The 19,054-nt window shown below is 44.5% G+C and overlaps 1 protein-coding gene across 1 annotated transcript; it reads left to right on the forward strand.

Annotated features, from left to right (window-relative positions):
* Window positions 1–2,701: 2,701 nt before the first annotated feature.
* PPP1R36 (protein phosphatase 1 regulatory subunit 36) lies at window positions 2,702–17,923 on the forward strand (the record flags this gene model as incomplete). The annotated part of the gene is made up of 10 exons (XM_082485758.1): window positions 2,702–2,710; window positions 4,076–4,140; window positions 5,345–5,425; window positions 6,126–6,247; window positions 6,369–6,435; window positions 7,346–7,444; window positions 11,365–11,505; window positions 16,139–16,178; window positions 17,447–17,643; window positions 17,731–17,923. The coding sequence occupies 10 exons, from the start codon at window positions 2,702–2,704 to the stop codon at window positions 17,921–17,923; spliced, it is 1,014 nt and encodes a 337-aa protein (XP_082341884.1).
* Window positions 17,924–19,054: the final 1,131 nt, after the last annotated feature.

Consider the following 19,054-nt stretch of genomic DNA (forward strand, 5'->3'; position numbering starts at 1 on the left):
TTCTTCAACTGTTCAAAGTAGAGTTCCCATTGGCTTTGGTCACTGCTGTGGGTACCTAGTCCTGCATTTCAGACTTCCATGAAGCCAGGCCATTCACTCAGAGAGAAAAGAGCATGCAAATAATGGTCATTAGGGTTAAATGTGGGTTGGAGTGATTTGCCTGGCATTCTGTGACTGAAGCCCATATGGAAACCAGTTTCCCATATAGCCTTGAACTGCTTCAACCATTACACCTTAATTTCACTTCTTGTAATCTTCTGACTCACTCATTTTATAGCTTCCAACTCTTGCAACAGCTGAAGCAGGGATCCGACAGACACTAATCTCCTTTGCTACACAATGCCAGGCTTTAAAATTTTTTTTCCAGACTGATACCCATTTTTGGGCCATCAGCATGGGTGGGATGTTTGGTGCTCACCTCTGCACCCTTAGGTCATGAAATACCTGGGCTGAACAGATCTCCTTCAGCAAGCACTTGGTTAAGGGTAGTCCGGGGCTGCATCTGAGCATCCCAAGTCTCCTGCCCTGGTAACTCAGTCAGTCTCAGGGTTCCCCAAACACCATTGTCTGTCTTGGCCCCTGTGCTTGGCCAGAGCCAATTCTGTCCCACTCTCCACAAATCCCTTCCAGATTTTCTTCATTTCCCCCTAGTAACCTGTCTGCTGCACTGATTCCCTGCCTGCCTAGACCACTCTGTCTTTAGCTCCCAGTCCCAGTCTTCACATTCACAGTTGTTCTCCCTCTTGGTAGCTCCCACTGTTAGTTTCTCCCCCTCCTTCATGTGGGTTTTTTGTGCCAGTTTGCTCCCAACTCTAGTACAGCTGAAGGCTTGTCTCCCCTGCGTCCTGCACCACGAACGCTAACGTGGGTGGTCCTGACCATCGGCAACATGTCCTTTACTTTTCCCATTTTTTTTTGGCATGACTTTTACTAGAGCCAAGATGGGCTGGTGAAGCTAATGACAGCGACGCTCTATAAAAATTAGTTGATGAGCCATCGATTCCATACCTCCCCCGTTCCCTGATGGGAAGCCTATTTCTACAGTGCTGCCTGGCTGCCATGGGTGAGATTTGAGGTCGTTCCCAAACCTGCTTCTCTCATCCTCTTAAATATGTAACTTGGCTGCCAAGTCATGGATATGTACTTGGCAGCCTGCAATAGCAACTGGAAACACAACATACACAATACAATTGTCAAAAAAAAAAAAAAAAATAGATGGCTGTAGAGAACAGAGCCAGAGCTGAATTTTCAGGCTGATTTGAGATTCTTGCTTAGCTATCCATGGACTGATTATGTTTGCATGGATAAACCTTTAAAGAGTACCTACAGGAGAAAAGATGCAGTATTTGGAAGGCTATGGAAATGGGGGGAAGACAGGTTGTTTTATGGAAATTTTCTTTCCCCACATTGTATTGTCCATGTGTTCTTCCACATGGTCATGAACATCTCAGTGCTGTTTCAGGAGTATTTTCCCCAGTTAGAAACTATTGCAAAAATGAATGATGCCATCTTTAAGAGCTGAAGGCTCAGGAAATTTTCCTTCTGTCTTACTGAACTGACCTATACAGGTCAGGTCTTAGGTCAGGTATTTTCATCTCTTCAAAGTACATACTGTACAAAGTGCAGCTGTACTAGCAAAATTTTCCAAGATTGTGGCTGGGTTTCACCTTATAGCCGACCTGATCTATTGAGAGGCGTGGTCCTCCCTGTCCCCTTATCTTTATCTGCATCTCTGCTGGCCCTTCTCTGACTCCACCATAAACTGATGTAAAATGCTAACTCAACAGAAAGCTTCTAATTTATTTTTGCTGGATTACTGGTTTTGACAGTTTAGGGACCCGCCTTGCTGTGGGGACAGAGAAGATAAAGAATCAACACAAAGATAAATGATGGGAAAACTTTGATGGGAGCAAGAATGCCTCTTCCATCAACAACTAGCTATTAGGCTGGCTTAGCTGTAACATGAAACCTCACCCTTCGTAGGGACTTGACTTCTATTGGCAAAAAGTGCTTTTGTCAATATAACTAGTACCAATTTTGGGTGCGATCTAAGCAGTACTAGTTATACATGACACTGAGCCACTGTGAATGACTAAGATGAAAGATTCTCTGCTTGCAAAAGAAAATGCTTGACAACATCCCAAAGATCAAAACCCCTCCCTCGAAATCATGCCCTTAAGTGACCTGCCTTAGTGTACGGGAATTGTCTCCAGGGGCAACTTGCAAATCTTGGGCTGATTGCTTGCATAGGGACCTAGGTCATGTCACAGACTTGTGACCTGGTAGATTAAATCTTGTAAAGTCCCAAACTAAAGTATGTTTAACATTCAGACTGCTGTACAGACATCGACGCCTGTAACAGAGAGAGCAGGTTGCAGCTGCCTTCCCTGCTGCCAGTCCTGGGCCTGGGAAAACCTCTGCAGGTCCTGTAAGCCCAAATGAGTGGCTGTGGAGAAGTTATTGCATGGAAAGCATTTGTTTTCCCTGATTAGACTAAAATGTTACCCAAGGAAGCTGCTTAGCAGAGCTGGGAAGTAGCAAAGCACACAAACCATGAGCCCCAGTCCACAGTGCAGGCTGGAGAGGGATCTACGTGCTGGGATCTGCGGTTCCTAGAGGACAGCGGGCTGTCACCAGGATACTGCTGTAAACACTGCCTGCCTTATCTTCTGCGCTCCTGGTGGTGTCCCAGGCAAGCACCATGCTATCTGTGAGTCTCCCCACCTTTCACAGCTCCATCTTGCCGCTGCTGTTCACGTTTGCCTCTGCAGCAGATCCTGGGGGCCACAGGAGGGCCCATGGGGTGGGTGGGGTGGGGTGGGCAGGGCAGAGACCTGTCCCACTGTCCCCGCCAGGGAGTAGGGTGTTTGGGGACAGTCATTCAGCCATTTGCACTAGTGAGAAGCATTTGAGATGTATTTTGAGGACACAGGAGTGGTATTTTCTCTTTCCTGTGATGCGCTGGTAGGCCTCGCTATGCCCTACTACCACTTTTTCTATTTTTCTTTCATGGTTCATAGACCCTTGTGTGTAGCATAAAGGTACAGCGTTTGCATGGCCCTATTCATCCGAGAGTTGTAAACCAGTATTAGAAAGCTGGAAACGAAGACGATAACAGACAAGTTGAAATAATCACTTTTGGTGAATGGATTAGAGCCAATGGTTTCCTCATATTCATCTCTGTGGGTTAACCTGCAATGGATCGCATGGGCTGCTGGCTGCTGGCATGAAGTTATTCTGGTGTCCCATATTCAGTGCTCTACTGCCAAATTAAAGCGAGCAAGATTTTGTGAGAGCCCCGTGGCTGGCTGGCTGAATGGTACCTGGCAAAAAGTCACAGAAAGCCGTAATGTTTCACTCAGCTTAAATTTGTAGGCAGAAGGGTTTCAGCAATAAAAGTAGTTTTGCTTTAAAGGTGACCTGCAAATAATAGTTAAGAGTTTGCAAGTGTCTCTTGTTAATTAAGAAAGGACTAATAGATGTTATTTATTTCCAGAGGATATTTTTGTAGGTTTTTTTTTTTTTTTTAATATCTAGATACTGTAAATGCTGTTACTAGTAGTTTTGTCCAGTGTCCCCTGAAGGGTCTATCTGGTATTTATTTAAAGTTCTCAGAATATCAGGAAAGTGCATAACGTATTCAATTTTTAAGCAAAGATTTCCTTTCTCCTGATACCTAGTCTCTACAATTACATAAATATTATTTAAAAAACAACAAATAAAAGCAACGTGTTGTTTTAATGCATGCTTCCATTTGATTCCTCCGTCTTTATTGATTCACTGGCAATAAAAGAACTGATGTTCCTTAGCAAACTTTCAATTATTTATTCATAACACGGAAGACATAAAAAAGGACAGATACCGATTTTTTTCTTTCCTATGCTGTCAGCCTTTTGTCTCAGAGAACTTCTGTTTAACAACTCACAAACAAACAACATCTGGGTGAAAAGCAGACTTAAGAAAGATAGAAAGCGGCCCATTTGCACAGTGCTTGCATTATAAATATTTTGTTGAGCTGGGCTGAGGACATGCGCATAGATTTATGACATGTACTCTGTATGCTGTTTTCTTGCAGACGATAAAACTAACTCCAGGTGTGTGGTACTGGAAAGATGACACCAACACTCTTGAATTTGCAAGGTAAAAGAATGAGGTTTCGTTCCAAATTACGCAGGTTTAGGCCTTGATACAGCAGTTCCAAGTCAGGTGAAATCAGAGTCTAATATTGTTTTACCAAAACATCGACTGCAAGACAAATTCTTACTTTTTTTTTTTTCTTGCAATTGAGACTGGATCTCCTTAACTGCTGCTCTGTGGCATCATGTTAATGGACAGAATCAGAAATATGTGTTTACTCCACACTGCTCTCAAGCTGAACCCACTACAGAGGGACGGCTAAAAGTGTGTGGTGAGTCCCGCCACATGTCAGAAATGTGCACCACGCGCTGCAGCAGCAGTGCTGGACGCGAGGGCCAAATGCCACCCCGGGTGTCTATAGGTGGAGGTCCACAGACTGATGTTCCCTCTTGCCAGTGTTACGTATGACCCTGTGCAATGGTGTGCACTGGAGGACTGCAGACCTTTAGGGAAACCACAGCTCTGCAGGGGACAAAGTGCACGTAGCTGTGGTTTGAATTTCTACGGCAGCTGTGGATTAAGACTTTATAATTTAAACTATGGGGGCAAAAAAAACCCCAACACCCAAACTGTCTGCCCTCTGCTCTCTTCTCAAGAGCAGGGCGGGGAGCACAGTGGAGCATGGTGGCAGTGGGTTGGTCACACACTGCTTGCTGCTGCCTCCTGCCCTGCCGGGCATTTTCCAAGCCTTTGTCATGGTGGAGCCAGGCTGCTCACCTCTCTCCTGGTCATACAGCTACTGCAGGTGCCTTTCATGGTCTGTGTCTCAGCAGCTTTGGCCAACTTCTCCATTGGGCTTGGGAACGCTGCTGACTCTGCCCGGTAGCTCTTCAGGGAGAGGTGTGAGCTCCCTGGTGACCTCTGCCTGTCTTTGCCCTCAATGATCCCAAAGAAAAGCTCTGGAATGAAGCAGTTTACATTTGAAATCTTCCTAAAGCCACTTGAGACACTGACTGCTTGAAGGGTTTACATAGCGCAGTGGGAATGGTGGCAGGAGACAGAGCAGGAGGAATCAGGGAAGCCCCTTTACTCTTTGCTTCTCTGTTGAAAGCAATGTCTCATGTTGACCACACCACAACCCAGTTGTTTTCTTTGTGTCAGTTAGACACCAAATAGATATACCTTTGTATCATGAGACGTTGACCTCTTTGTACTGCAGCTAGTAACTTAAACTCATACTACTGCCTGCTCATACTCTGTATTGCAGCTCCCATCTAGCAGCTGAGGAAAACCTTAAGGATGGAAAAAATATTCACTTTCAGGAAATGCATGTCAAGACATTAAAGAGGTATTTCAATTCAACTAGCCTAGCTCAAAAAGCAAGAAGATCATTTGGGTGGGAATATTTTCATCCGTTGTCTGAAGATCATGTCTGAACAAAGCACGTGAAACAGGAAGGCAGCTGTCATTTCAGCAGGGCGGATGAGTGGTCTGAACACAAAAACAGAGCCAGACTTGCCTGGTGTTGAATGCTAGCTCAGGCACTAGCCTGGTATGACTTTACCAAAGTCATTCAGCATCTTTGTTGCTGTTTCCAGATCGCTCAGAACGAGGTAATAATTCTCATCTACCCTGAAGAGTATTGTGAGGTAATTAATTCATCTGTGTAAGGCACTTCAAAGATTAAAGTATTATTATTATTATTAATAATTTTATAAATTCACAACATGGTATGGCTGACTTTCATCCATTACTTAAAACTTCTTTGATCTAAATAATATAGTCACAATCTATTATACTAGCAACTAAAAGAGCAACTTCAGACGCAACCTTAGAGGTGAAATGTCCTATTTCTCTCAACGTCCTCAGCCTGTTTTGTGGTTGTAATAGTTGAAAGTTAGTTCAGGATACCTGCCAAACGCATTTCACTGCCTGTCCCTTTGAAACTGAGTGCAATGAAGAGACTACATACTAGGCAGATAATCTTAATATTCTCAGACAGGAATTAACACTGTGTCCTTAAATGTTATGTATTGGTCAACCACTAGCATCTTCCAAGAGGAGTGCAGTGCAATGCTCCCTGAAAGAAGGCTGGCTGACACAGAAGGAAAATTGCATAGGCTGTCAAAGTGGGCACAACATGAATATGTGACCCTGGATGATGTCAAGTGTGAGTAATTGCTGGTATATCGTATCAGCGAAGCATCGCCCATAAATGTTAGGAAGCTATTTGTACTAACACTAGCAATTTTTTTGTGGAAGTATTGTTTTTGTCCTCTGTATGTTTTCAGATGCTGCTTTGCTTTTGAAAGAAGCAAATGAGTCACATCACATGCTATCATTTGAAGCGGTTGTAAGGTATGTCATTTAGAGTTTGTTTCAAGAATTATGTGTGTGTAGCTGGTAGTGGAGGGACCAGGGTGTCTGAGAAACAGGATATGAAATATCAGAGGTTTAAAATTTCTCATCTGTGAGGGTCAGTGGGAAACACCACCAGATGCATGTTGTCCTTGAGATGTGCAGAGAAATAATCCTATCACCTGGTTGAAAGCCTTCCACTCTGTTAATTAAAGGAAGCCAAGAACTTGGGCCTAAATATCCGCAGGTTGTTATCTGTTTTACTTTAAGTTAAATTCCATGTTAGCCAGCGCATCTGCAGCACTGTGTACACCAGGAGTGCTTACACGACTGGGAATCTGGGCTGCCTCCTGTGCTGCTGCTGTTCCCGTCAGAGCTACAGGGCTCATGATTTGCTGCTGTCACTTATCAGCATTACTTCTCTGCAGGCTAAAAGGGAGGAGGCAGCAGGCAGAGCATTACATCTCAGAGGCATATCTCTGAGATCACCAGGGCCGTACAGTGGCTGCATTGCCTTTGACTTAGGAGTGTACCTGTAGACCTTGTTGAGACTTCACCATACTGTCCTTTCAAAAGGGGAAAGATGTCTGAATTATCCCCCTTTTCCTTTGAATGTGAATGCCACTTTTTCAGCACCTTCAGTGCAGAAAACATGCTTCTGGGAAGTATGTCTGGTAATATCCAATTCAATCCAACCTTCACCGTGTTTACTGGACTCTGTAATTCTCTAAGAGCCTTCAAAGTCTTAGTGTAGGGTGAAGTGCTTCTTACTAATAGGTCGCAACCATATAGCTCGTATTTGGTATAATGCAGGCCCTTGAGCAGACTTTGTTCTTTTTCATAATGTTTTGGTGGTGTCTCTATCTGCAAATCTGCAGACTTCACAGTGACCTTTCTCCCTTCCATTTAGGAATGAGAAACTAGATGAGTTCCTCATGGCCCTGCTCTTCTACCTATCTTTTCACCTTGAAAAAATTGCCCTGGAAAAGAAATGCAGATCCTTGATTTCGTGAGTATAAGACTTTAGGGGTGTAAGTACACAGAGCTTGCTCCGGCAAATCTGGAATCGCAGGGCAATCTTTCGTGTCAGGATCAGTGGGATTCTGCGTACGAGCAAGGACTGCTTGCTATACTGGCCCAGTCTATATATGGAATACTAAGGAGAAAACCCCCTTGGTCTCAGCGTTGATGTCTCCTGTCCCCTTGTCCTCTGTGCTCTCCAGGACGTAGGCTCCTCTGACTATGTAGAGAGACAGACTGTCTGGGAGGGTTTGAACCCTGCTTTGCCCCAGCCTTGCCCTGAGCGGCGTGCACTGCTGTCACGTGGCATGGCATCGCCATAGTCTCCCTCTCAAGATGGTGGCTGGATCCAGTCCTGCTGCAATGGGGTCACTAAATAATTTGGCTCCACAAGGTAATGCTGCAATTTGAATAAATCATTACTACTACCATCAACATTAAATCTACATGAGTGCCCTGGATCAAATTACCATCCCTTAATGCCATTTCCCAGCAATAACTTTAGTATCCAGTCATCTTTGCTTGCAATACAGAGCACCAAATAGTCGCAACTGAGTCGGCTGGGTGTTAATTTGTGCTGTGGGTCACATTGCTTTAAGACTTCATTTCTAAATACTTTGTAAAGCAGGTTCAGATGACTCTTAGGTGCTAGAAACATGTTACAACTTGAGGAGTATATGCTAGGAAAGCAGTTCCCGAGTAAGGGTGTGTGACCACACTTGCTACCTTGCAGAGTGGAAGTGGCGATGCCAGGGGAATAGTTTAGGAGCTGCTGCGTTAGAGGGTTATATGCCTTGGGAGAAAGCATTACAGAGGTACAAACTCTGATTGTAAGAAACTTCAATGATTTTCTGGAGTCTATAATAGTCTCTGAGAATTGATTGACCATTTTCTTAAAACACCTAATGATTACTTCACAATTCATAAAGCCTTGATATAAAAAGTGGCTGATTTATCTGGGTTGAGGGAAAGACTGGTGGAGGATTGCTAGCCTTAAGGAATTGATTTGTTCTGTATGCATAGATTGACAGGTGTTTCTTTCGTTGTGCAAGGAATAATTCATAAATAAAGAAAACCATCAGCATAGTTTCATACACAAAGGTTGTAGATTCAGTTGAGGTGTTCTGAGCTGCAATTTACAAAATGATCCTCTCACTCTTGGCTGGTAAAGGACAAAGAAGCCACTCCATGGGCCATGACATCTCAAAATGGCTCATATCATCTATTGGTGTGGCAAATACAGAAACAGACTGAAACAAAGAGGAGTTTGGACCTATTGCAATATAAGTTTATATTTCCTGGATCCAGGATGCTCTGGTTAGTAGGTATCAGCTATAAGCAAGCACTGGATAAACCCTGCCACAAGAGACTTTTCAGTGTGTTCTGGCATGCAGTGCTCCCAAAGTGCCCCCCGTGTCTTGGTGGGAAACATATACTGACTCTCCAACTTCCCAAAGGGATATTCTACAAGGCTGTTTTGTTTAGATTCATTACCTCCCCTGAAGGGAAGTGGCTTGCTTGTCAGGATTACCTGCATGCAGTGTAACATCAGAGAAGCTTAAAGAGACACTGTGCAGAAGGAGGAAGTCAGGATATTGATCTAGTGAAGTATAAATACAGGAAAGGAAAGTAAAATGACAAAAGAAAATTTTAGGTCCTATTTAATGTGGAAGTTCATCCTTAATTGTTCTAGCACCTTAGCTGACTTGGAGGAGCAGGGAGATATTAATGATGGTGTGAAGAGTTTTCTGACATTACATCTTCTTTCCCTGTTCAAGACCTCCTATTGCCTCTGTTATCCACCTGGTCTAATTCTAAACTTGATATGTGCTATATTTCAAATCAAATGTAGCAAGGACTGTCTTTTTCCTCCTGTGGAATAAAATTCTGGAATGGTTTTCCACTAGGAAGCGGTGGGGGCAGGTGAGAAAACTACTTTTTTTCTGGAGGTGGAGCTCCGTGAGCTTCTGAAAGGGATTTTATGACTACATAATAGAGTCATAATGACATAAAATTACACTTGTGATAAGAATCCTTGGTTTTGTGATATGCTGATGTATTTGAGAGAATGTGAAAGAAGATTGCACAGCCATTTGTTTTCCTGTATCTATCCCACATAAATCCCATGCTCAGGGCTGTTGCTAGTGGCCTGCTTAGGAAGAAAACTCCCTCCCCCTTCCTCTAAGATGTAATTTAGTTTCATGGGCTTTTTTGCTTTCCTATGTAGTACTGGCTATGTGCCACAAGTACAGAGAGACTGGAGGCAAGACATGCTGGTACCATTTCATGTGTCTCATTAGTGACACGTATAATTTGCTCCCAGTTAATCTGACAGACAGATTATTAGGAGACTGGGCTTGGTGACCCACCCAGTCCTTTATCAGCCTGATGTTCCTATATGACAGACACATCCAACAGCTGTGCAGTCCCGAGCTGCTCTTCTTGTAGACCCTGTGTGATAACCTAGTAACACAGAAAACAGTGCTGGTTATTCCTGCTCCTAGTTGGTGTTTTTGGGGGTTCCTGCCATTTGGGATGCCTATGAGAGATGCCTAACTCGTGTTGGGACTACTCTTGTCCACAGGGAGCCAAGCCTGATAGTCTGAATAGCTCCTCAACTGTCTTGAACCTAAACTGTGTAGAAGGATCAGTGTTCACAGTGCCTCAAGAGAGCATCTAAGACCACCCTGACTTCAGGAGTCGTGGCTTCTGTGCATTAAACTTTCTTTGGAAAAGAAAGTATTGGAAGGGGTTCCTATCAGAGAACGTCAGGATGAATATGGACATCTTTGTCTTCTCGTGACTTTGTCTTTTGTTGATGCTGTGCTGATTCTTTGTAAATCCAAGTCTGAGGCTTTCCTGGCTTCTTCTGGGTTCAAGAAGATCTTGTAACTAACTTCAAAAACAACCAACCAGTTTTCCAAAGCAGCGGGTAGGAGGCATTCCCCCACCAGAGACAGCTTGGGAGTATTCACTTCTGAAATATGTGACTCTAAGAACAAAAACTCAGCAGTGGTGGATGAGACGTGAATGGAACAAGGGCTATTATTTCTGTCCTGCATTTTCTTTCCCCTTTAGTTTCTGTCTGCTTCTGCTTCCAACCCTTTCATGTCTTTTGAGGAAAATCTTCTGAATTTTATTAGCAATTATGCTTGAGAAGCCCAGAGTAATTGTCCTAATTTATTAAAGGTGGGTTGTTTAGGAAGCTTTAGAGCTGGAGGCCATCAGGGATAAGACAGATAAAAAACCCCAGCTCTCCTGAGTGTGAAAAGAGGCTGGTAACTTTTGGGCCGGCAGCACTCCCAGGCACCGGGAGACAGTCAGGTGGATTACAGGGGAAGCAGAGGAAACAGAAAGCTCTTTGCCTTGGCATTTCCTTTGTGTTTGATCTGAATTGGTTTAAAATACAGGTTTGCGGTTTTAGCCGTTCCTGTTTAGAGGCAGTCCCAAACGCGCTTCGTGTGCCTTTTTGAAGAGAAGTAAGTGCTGTCTCTGAATGAGCCAGACCCACTGCTCCAGGCCACCCACTGACGGAGCCTGCACCCGCAGATATCTAAATGCACCTCCGGGACTTTTATGCAGGCTGCTAAAAGGGTTCATAAGCTATGCAGGATCAAAGACGGCGACCTGACAGGTTGCGGGCATGCAGCTTTTAAATTGTGTGGGCCAAGAGAGACTGTCTGGGCCCAAGCCCCAGGCTGTGTGGCCCCACCGGCATTGCCAAGCTGTGCTGGAAGTGTCTGAGCCCAGCCTTGCTGCAGAGGGGTCTGCTCACAGTGGGGTTATGGAGCATGTAGATTTATGTGCCTGAAAACCATGCCTACTTCCCAGGAACCATCCCTCTTTCTAGCATCCCTTCTGTCCCAAGCACCTTCCCTGAAAACTTTTTTCCCTTTTTGTTTTAAACAGGACTACGATATTTTTAGAGAATAAAGACATGGACAACGTGTTGGCAAAGTTGGCGGTGGCCAGGATTCACCTTGCCAAGGTGTACTGTAACCTTATCCTCGAACGAGGCATGGCACAGCAGCGCCACAGGCCTAGTGGAAAGTAAGCCAAGGAAAGCTTTCCCTTCTGGGGACCCTCACTATGTCAAGGACCACAGCAGCCCAGCGCCAAGGCTTCTGTTGAGTCACACAAGTGAATGCCCAGGGTAACAAATGTCTCGTGAGCCAAGGAGTCACAGAGGGCTACAGGACCGTGAGATGGAGAAGTGTCCTGATCTCCCTTCAGCTCTACCTGTTAACTAACTCCACAAGTGTTTCTGGTGAGCTGTTGCCAACTGATCTGACCACAACAAGTTGTAGCAGAGCTCTGGATACCAGACTGGAAAGCTCTAGCCCTGGTATGCGGAAGCCTTGCTAGATATACAGAGCAGGAAACTTTGATGGGTTCAGCATGAAAGTCAGCAGGGTGAAAAGCAATGCCAGCCCTGGATCTTACCCCTGCCACTTCTACTTACTAAATCTTGAAAGCAAATGGTTGTGTACCTGCTGATTGCCACTGATCCCTGCATAAATTTCCTCTTATGCCAACTCTGAGGTAGCATAAGACCAGTCTAGCAAGTGAAGGAGACCATGTTCCCGAAGGGCAGCAAGTGGAGCAGAGACAAGAAGAGGTTGTGCCTGGGCATTGGAAGTGTAGGACTCCCACCTGTGAGCGGGGAAGACAGTGCATGGCTTTTTCAGAGTGGTGGAGACCAACTGCACTTTAGATATGATGATCCAAGCAATGAACAAAAAGGGGAGAGAAACCTGTAGTGGGAATTAAATAAGAAACTGAATAAGACAGGAAAGGATGGGAGGGTGTTTGGAAAGGCAGAGAAACCAAGGGGATGATGAGGACAAGAAAAGGGGAATTTTTACAGGTGATTAAGTTGTTGTGGTTTAACCCTGTCTGGCAACTAAGCACCACAAAAAATGGTTAGTGGAAGGCAAATGTAATGACAGAGAGATCACATACCATGCTAGTGTCAGAAATTCCTTCCTCAGCCATGTTTCCTGCACAGTGTTTCCTTTCCCTGGCAGTAGAAAGGAGCTGGCAGTCCCCACCCAGCACCCCAGTACCAAGGGATTTTCTCAGAGAAGTTTCAGGCAAATTTTTTCAGCCAGTTGGTGTCAAACTGCTGCCAGTCCCCCAGAGGAGTCACAAACATTCACTTGCCTTCCTGCAACACAGCTCCGGGCAGCCTTGCTTCTGGCTGGGGTGGGGGAACTGGGGCTTCCTTCTAATCAAGAGCAGAAGTTGACCTGTGAAATGATGGAGTCAAAGGGGACTTGAAATTGCTGTCCCAACAGGGCTTTCATTTTAGTGTGCCCCGTCCCACAAGGTGCTGGACCTTCAGAATCAAGAATGAGTTCCCCCTTTATCCTGGCACATCATCATTTCACTGGGCACTCCCGGAGCAGCCTTCTGTGCCGAATCCCTGCTCCCAGATTCCTGCTGAGCAGAGGCATCCTCTTAACCTTCTCACTGGTTGGACAAGGAGGGTCATGACAGCATTTCATTATTTCTGTTGGGTGGCCCTAATGTCTGCACTTATGAGACTCAGTTGGAGCAACTTATTGCACAAAGTAACTTGAATGCAAGAACTGGATGCAGCTGGATAAAAAAGCCTGTCGTATATACCCAGCTAGTTAGCTCTGCTGCTTCTTCACTCACTCGTATCGCCTGGTGGATGGGAATGGGCAGGAATGAGGCAAGCAAGAGTCTAGTGGCAAAAAAAAACAACAGCATGGGAGGGAGAACAGAGAGCTGAAAGAAGAAACTGTGTCCTTCAGTATTTCCATCACAGTGGGGGTTAGAGTCTGGCAATGGGTTGGGACATGTGTCCAGGTTGTGAAAACAGAAAGGGCTAGAAAAGAGCTGTGTCTTAAAGCCTTCGTGATGTAAGTTGCTGTATGAAGAGAGACATCACTGAGTTACTCATAGCAGAGTGGCGGTAGCTGACTACAGCTTACTTCAGAGTTAGGCTAATGCTGAGTGTGTGTTAATATATGGCACTTCCCATACCATACTGCAATTATATAAATATAATCTTTTCAAGGCTGACTCAGTTTAGCCTTAAATGTTATCTTGATCCTCCCAGACCATTACATGAACTGCCAAAAACAAGAGCTAAGGGACAGAACTGATTAACACTCCTTATTATAAAAGAAGGTTAGGAATTTTTTGAGCACACATGTTTTTGGATGGGAAAGGTCCCTCATCAAAATGGAAACTGTGATGAGGGTTACTTTTGATGAGTTTTTTTTCTTTAACCTGAAAAATGTTTAGATTAAAAAGCTGAGAAACTATTGATAATGTACCACCCCCAGTTTTACTATATTTTCTTATAACCCAACTATGGGTTCATGATGGTGTTTAAGCTTTTGCTTTTCGCTCTAATTCACCATAGCAACATTTTAATGAAATCTTATACTATGCTGGTAAACTGCTTTCCCTTCCAGATCTGCCAGATGTCTTTGTGTTCGTATGAAATTGTTGATTTTTTATGTAAAGGCTTTCTCTGAAAGTTTAAAAAGGGAGGCTTAGGTGGAGAACTTCTTCATCTTAACAATTTACATGGTTTGTAAAATGCAGCATTAAAATCCTATCTTGATACTATCCCAGACTGGAATTTGAGAGAATTACTCCAGACCTGTTATTTGTGTATGTTAGCATTAGTCCTTTTGTGCCTCCAACGCCGAGGAAGGAATAGGTGTGTCTGGCTTTCTCCTTTTAAGTTGATGGGGGTTGTGCAACCTTTTTGTGGTGCCAGTTTCCTTATGGGCATTTGTCATAATGGGAAAAACACAGTGTGTTCCCAAAGCTGCATGCATCAATGGCGCAAACACCATCGAGCCAGCCCTTACTGCTCCTTGAAGCTGCCTTGATCCAATGGGAATTAGAGTCACGGCTGCGGTGGAAGGAGCTGCTGAATGGCACAGGGAGCATTTCTTCCCCATGTGCCCCTATGCACAACAGTAGTTCTGGTAGATGTCCGAAGTCACTATCATCTTGCATCCAAACGCCATGCTTACTGCACCACCTGCCCTTGGTTGTGCTGTTGTCCTCTTTTATGCATGAACTCATCTCGTCCCCCTAACAGCTTTGAGAAATCAGTGTTACTATATTTCTAGAAGGCATGATGCTCTTTGCTCACTCAGTCACGTTTCTTACAAGTCCTGTCCTGAATCTTATTGCAAGTTTGATGTTTTCCTGACCCTTTCTGTATTTTCCTAGGTAATTAGCAACTGTGCCCTAGACATGGGAGGTGTCTCCTAGTTCAACACTTATTTTAGGAAACTTTACTCCAAGCAGGTCTCTTGGCTTAATATCTTACCTGAGGGAAAAAAGCAGCAGGAGAAAGAAGGGTGGAGACCCCTGGCCTTATTTGACTTTTTTGTTGCTGGCCTCCACATAGGTTTCTCTGTGTAAGCTCTGTAATATTAAAAGGTGAAGCTGGGTTTCACATTTAGGTTTAAGAGGCTGGGACCGCTTTAGCTTTCACCACTCTGGTATTCTGAAGGCAGAATAAGATGCTTTACCAGAATTCATAAGGAATCAAAAGCATCAGAGTTGTTCTGGTAGTTCTTCTTTGGCAAACGGCCATGCCATGCTTGCAGAGTCAAGCTTCTTTTCCCTTGCATAATATGTGAAGTGTCAGCAGGATTATGGCTGGTGGGAGCCAGGTAGAGAGATACGTGGTCTTCTTGATCAAAAAATCAGTAAGTCAGAAGACGGTAAACAGAGCTGTAGGGCTGAAAGGTATTATCTTCATGGTCTGTTCTGCATTAATGTTTCTGGGGTGATGGCAGCTGGGGATACCCTAGATGCGTGGAACACTTGATATTATCAGGAAGATAAGGCTCATGTCAGGAGTTGGTGAGTTGATGTGGAGACGGGCTTTCCTGTGCACCTGGCAGGACCAAGCCAGATCTCCGGGACTCTGTAGGCTAGCAGGGAAAATTTGCTTTCATTTCCATGAGGGAGAGTTGTGCCATCTCCAGGAGAACTGAGAGGCTGCTGGGATGTGTGCATCACCCTCTGCTTTAATGGCTGTTTCAATGATGTACAGTCGTTTGGCTTTGTGTGAGAAACCCTGGGCTCAAGTGGGTAGCGAGAGCATCTCTCAGGCTTCCACTGGGCAAATTACTGCCTCTTTAACAAAGGCCCTTTGTCATTCTTGGGCATGTTTTACATTTCTTCTTGGAGATGCATCAGGCATCTCATTCCTGGTTTTCAAGTTTATTGTCTCAGCATTGGCCTGGCTTTGTGCCCTCGGTAACTCTGCTCATTGCTGTCCCAGTGATGTCAGGAAGCGTTTTTTATTGCCTTGAGTGGGAACTGGGTTAGATCAGAGCTGACCACTTTTGAGAGGCCCATGCAGAGAGCTCAGTCTAGATAGCATAGCAGGGGAGCCTTGCCTGCTCATCACATCCAGCTTTGTTCTCTGTCAGATTTAATTAACAGAGCCATACAATATTTTGCATTTTCTCCTTCTGAGGCAATGCAGAAGTCCTGCCTTTCTCTTGGACAGTGGGTCTCTGCGTGTTAGTAATGAGGATCTACCAGCACTAACTTCATTGCCCTGGTGAAATGCCAGCTTGGCATGACCCCCTGAGTGAGAATCACTGCTCTGTTCAGAGAACTGAAAGGATAACTGCTGCTACTAATTTTGTGCTCTTGTTCACTGCCTTAGGAGAAAAACATCATTGCAGAAAGATCGGAGCTTCTTTGAGGTAAGAAAGACACAAAGATAAATGGAGTGTAACTATCAGCCCAGAGCATGTCTCTCTCTTGCACATCCAAATGCTCTTTTCCTTTTTGGTTCCCTCAGCAGTTTACTTGTAGGGCAGAGTACCTAGAATAAAGTTTTACCTCTAGGGGCTAGATGTCCCTGTAAAATACCATCTCTTTGCCCTTCAGCCCAAGCCTTTTCCCCTTGGAGCTCTCAGCTGGGGAGTTTCAGTCCCTCCATGGCTCTCAGACCCCAGGCAGTTCCCACCACAGCCTGAGGTTCCTCTAGGAAGTCTGGTCCATAGATTTCTTCTCATCATTGCCCTCATAGTTTCACCTCTGTAGGTAAGAAATTTCACAGCCTTCTTTCGTTTCCATTGCCCCTGGTGACATTTCTAGGTTCCAATAAGCCCTTCTGGCCTGCAACATACAGCTCCATCAGCCATTTATGCAACACACTATGTAGCAAGGCTTCAGCAAATTAATATGAAACAGCTGGGCCCAAATTATACTTCAGAAATTGGGAAGCCTTTCCTTGAAAAAGGGGAAGTGTGGATTCAATTCCAAGGACACACAGCAGTCCCAGTGATGCCATCTTTTCAAGAACAGACTCAGTAGAGATTGGATTTACTGGGGGTTGATCCATCTTATGCCAGGGATCACAAATGTTAAATAGGTGTGAAAAGCTAGATTTTGTTTTTTTTTAATCAGCAAGCAGACATGCAGAGGTGAGATGTGATGAGTTCACATTTGGTAGTAATATTTTATGTGATCGTAATGCCATCATTCAGGGTGGGGATCGTCTTGTCTACCTGCAGCTGCCCAAACAATAGCTGCCCAGTCAGACCATGCCCTTCGGCTGCCTTCACAGCCGTTGCAGAAGAGAGCTCAGCCAGAGGATGAGTTGTTGCCTCTTGAGATAGAAGCGTGTGATAAGAACCCCCACAGAATGACTCATCCCATCAGTCAATTTCCATTGATTATTGAGGGAAACTGGGTGGTTATCTCCTTAATTCCTAGCAGCAAGACTAAGCCAAATTGTTCAGAGTTGAGCATGATGAAAGCCATCTGAGCTAACTGTTTCTAGCCTCATCCATCTGTATACCTTTAAAAAACCAATCCTTTCAAATCTTCGCTGATGCACGCATGGTAAAGTTTGATGCCAAATGGTTGCTGGCATTTTAGTGGCATCACGCCAACCTGCACTCTGGGATGCAGTGGGACTCTGGGCCTTTTCCCAGTGAAAAGGGGATCTGTGTTTTCAATTTAGGGCTTCTACAACTTCTGCAGCTATGTGGCTTGGCTTGTGTTCAGACGGAAGCACTTCCAAGTGATTCGAGAAGAAATCGGCAGGCTTCTTTATTCCGACATGTTGAATCCCACCTTAACAGACAGGAAGAACGTTGACTCACAGAAAGCAGGAGACCGGACCGCTGCTGCAAATACAGTGCAATTGCCGTATCTGAGGTACACATCTGACACACTGGTGAGTCCTTAGGGATCCTGGCCTGTCCGAATACACTGAGGTAACACCTCCATTTGTTTTCTTTCAAGAAAAGTCCATACCAAGCATCCTTCCATAAAAAGCATGGTTCACCAGCGCTCGCCAGTGCTCAGCACACTGATGCCCTTACCAAAGGACAGTGCCCAATACCTCTCCCAGAACCACTACTGTCGGGGCAGAGACCCTCGACCTTGCACGTGTGACTGCCTGCCAGACTTCTCTGAATTGCTCACAACCAAGTAAGGGGCTATTTCTCTGCATAAATAGGTTTGGTAGTGCTATGAGGAAGTATGTCGGACAGCCAGCTCTTCCTCACCAGGAGAGGGGCCATTGGACTCAGGATTTGGTCTACATGGGAGTTAGAGGGGAACAGGAGTGTATGTTCTGAGAGACCTCAGAGAGTCTGAAACTCGCCGAGGTAGTACTCTTGGTTAACTGATGGCAAAGCAGCTACTGTCCATCATAGCACTTTGTTAAAGCTCAAAAGTTTTCTGGGGAGAGGAAATATGCTTTAACATAAATCTGAACAGAAATTAATCAACACCTCTCAAAATCAAAATGGGATGTTTATTTTTTCCCCTCTCCTGATTCATTCCAATTTCTTATATCTTCTTGACTTTTAGTTTTTAATAGTGTTCTGATCAGACATTACTGATGTACTTTATTCTGAAAAAGTAATTTTGTTACTCCATTGTACTTTTAAAATATAATTTTGTTCGTAATAGAAATAGAACCTTTTCTTCTGATTCATGATAAAACCAAAATCTTTCAAGCCTGGTACGCCATACGAGAGGAATTCCGTTTCCCATCTAGTCATGGTTAACAGCAGTATCACTACTCATGTAAACAGGACCACTGTAAATCAGTTTTGCTCTGTTGAAGTGTATGTATAGCGCCCTGCAAGAAATTCCCTCATAAGTCTTTTTTTTTCTGCCTGGAAATTAGAATTTGAGAATTGCCTTCATTTGTCTGGATCTTCCAGAGTTCTGGCAGTCTAATGAGTGCTGCAGCACTGTACACGCAAAATCTTTGGACATATTTTCAAGAGACGACCAGTGAGTCTGGTATTTCTTGAAAGTGTGAAATTTGCTACGAATGCGCATGAAATTGTTTTGTGCATGCTTTGGAAGCTGGGTGCATCCTGAGCATCTTGGCTTTATAGCTTATGCAGAGAGTCATGTAATTCATATGTAATAGGGCCAACCTTCCCAGGCAGTGCTGAGCTTCACTTGGACATATGCAACTCATGTTGTGTGCATGCACACTCCAGACAGAAACGTGACATGGTTTGCAAGGTGCTGAGGGTGTAAGCATGGTTATTTGTTTTTCCCTGGGGGAGAGCAGATACTCTCTGCTAAAGGAGTCGAGGTTCCT

Source organism: Vanellus vanellus (genome assembly GCF_965231255.1).
Source record: "Vanellus vanellus genome assembly, chromosome: 6".
NCBI lineage: Eukaryota > Metazoa > Chordata > Aves > Charadriiformes > Charadriidae > Vanellus > Vanellus vanellus.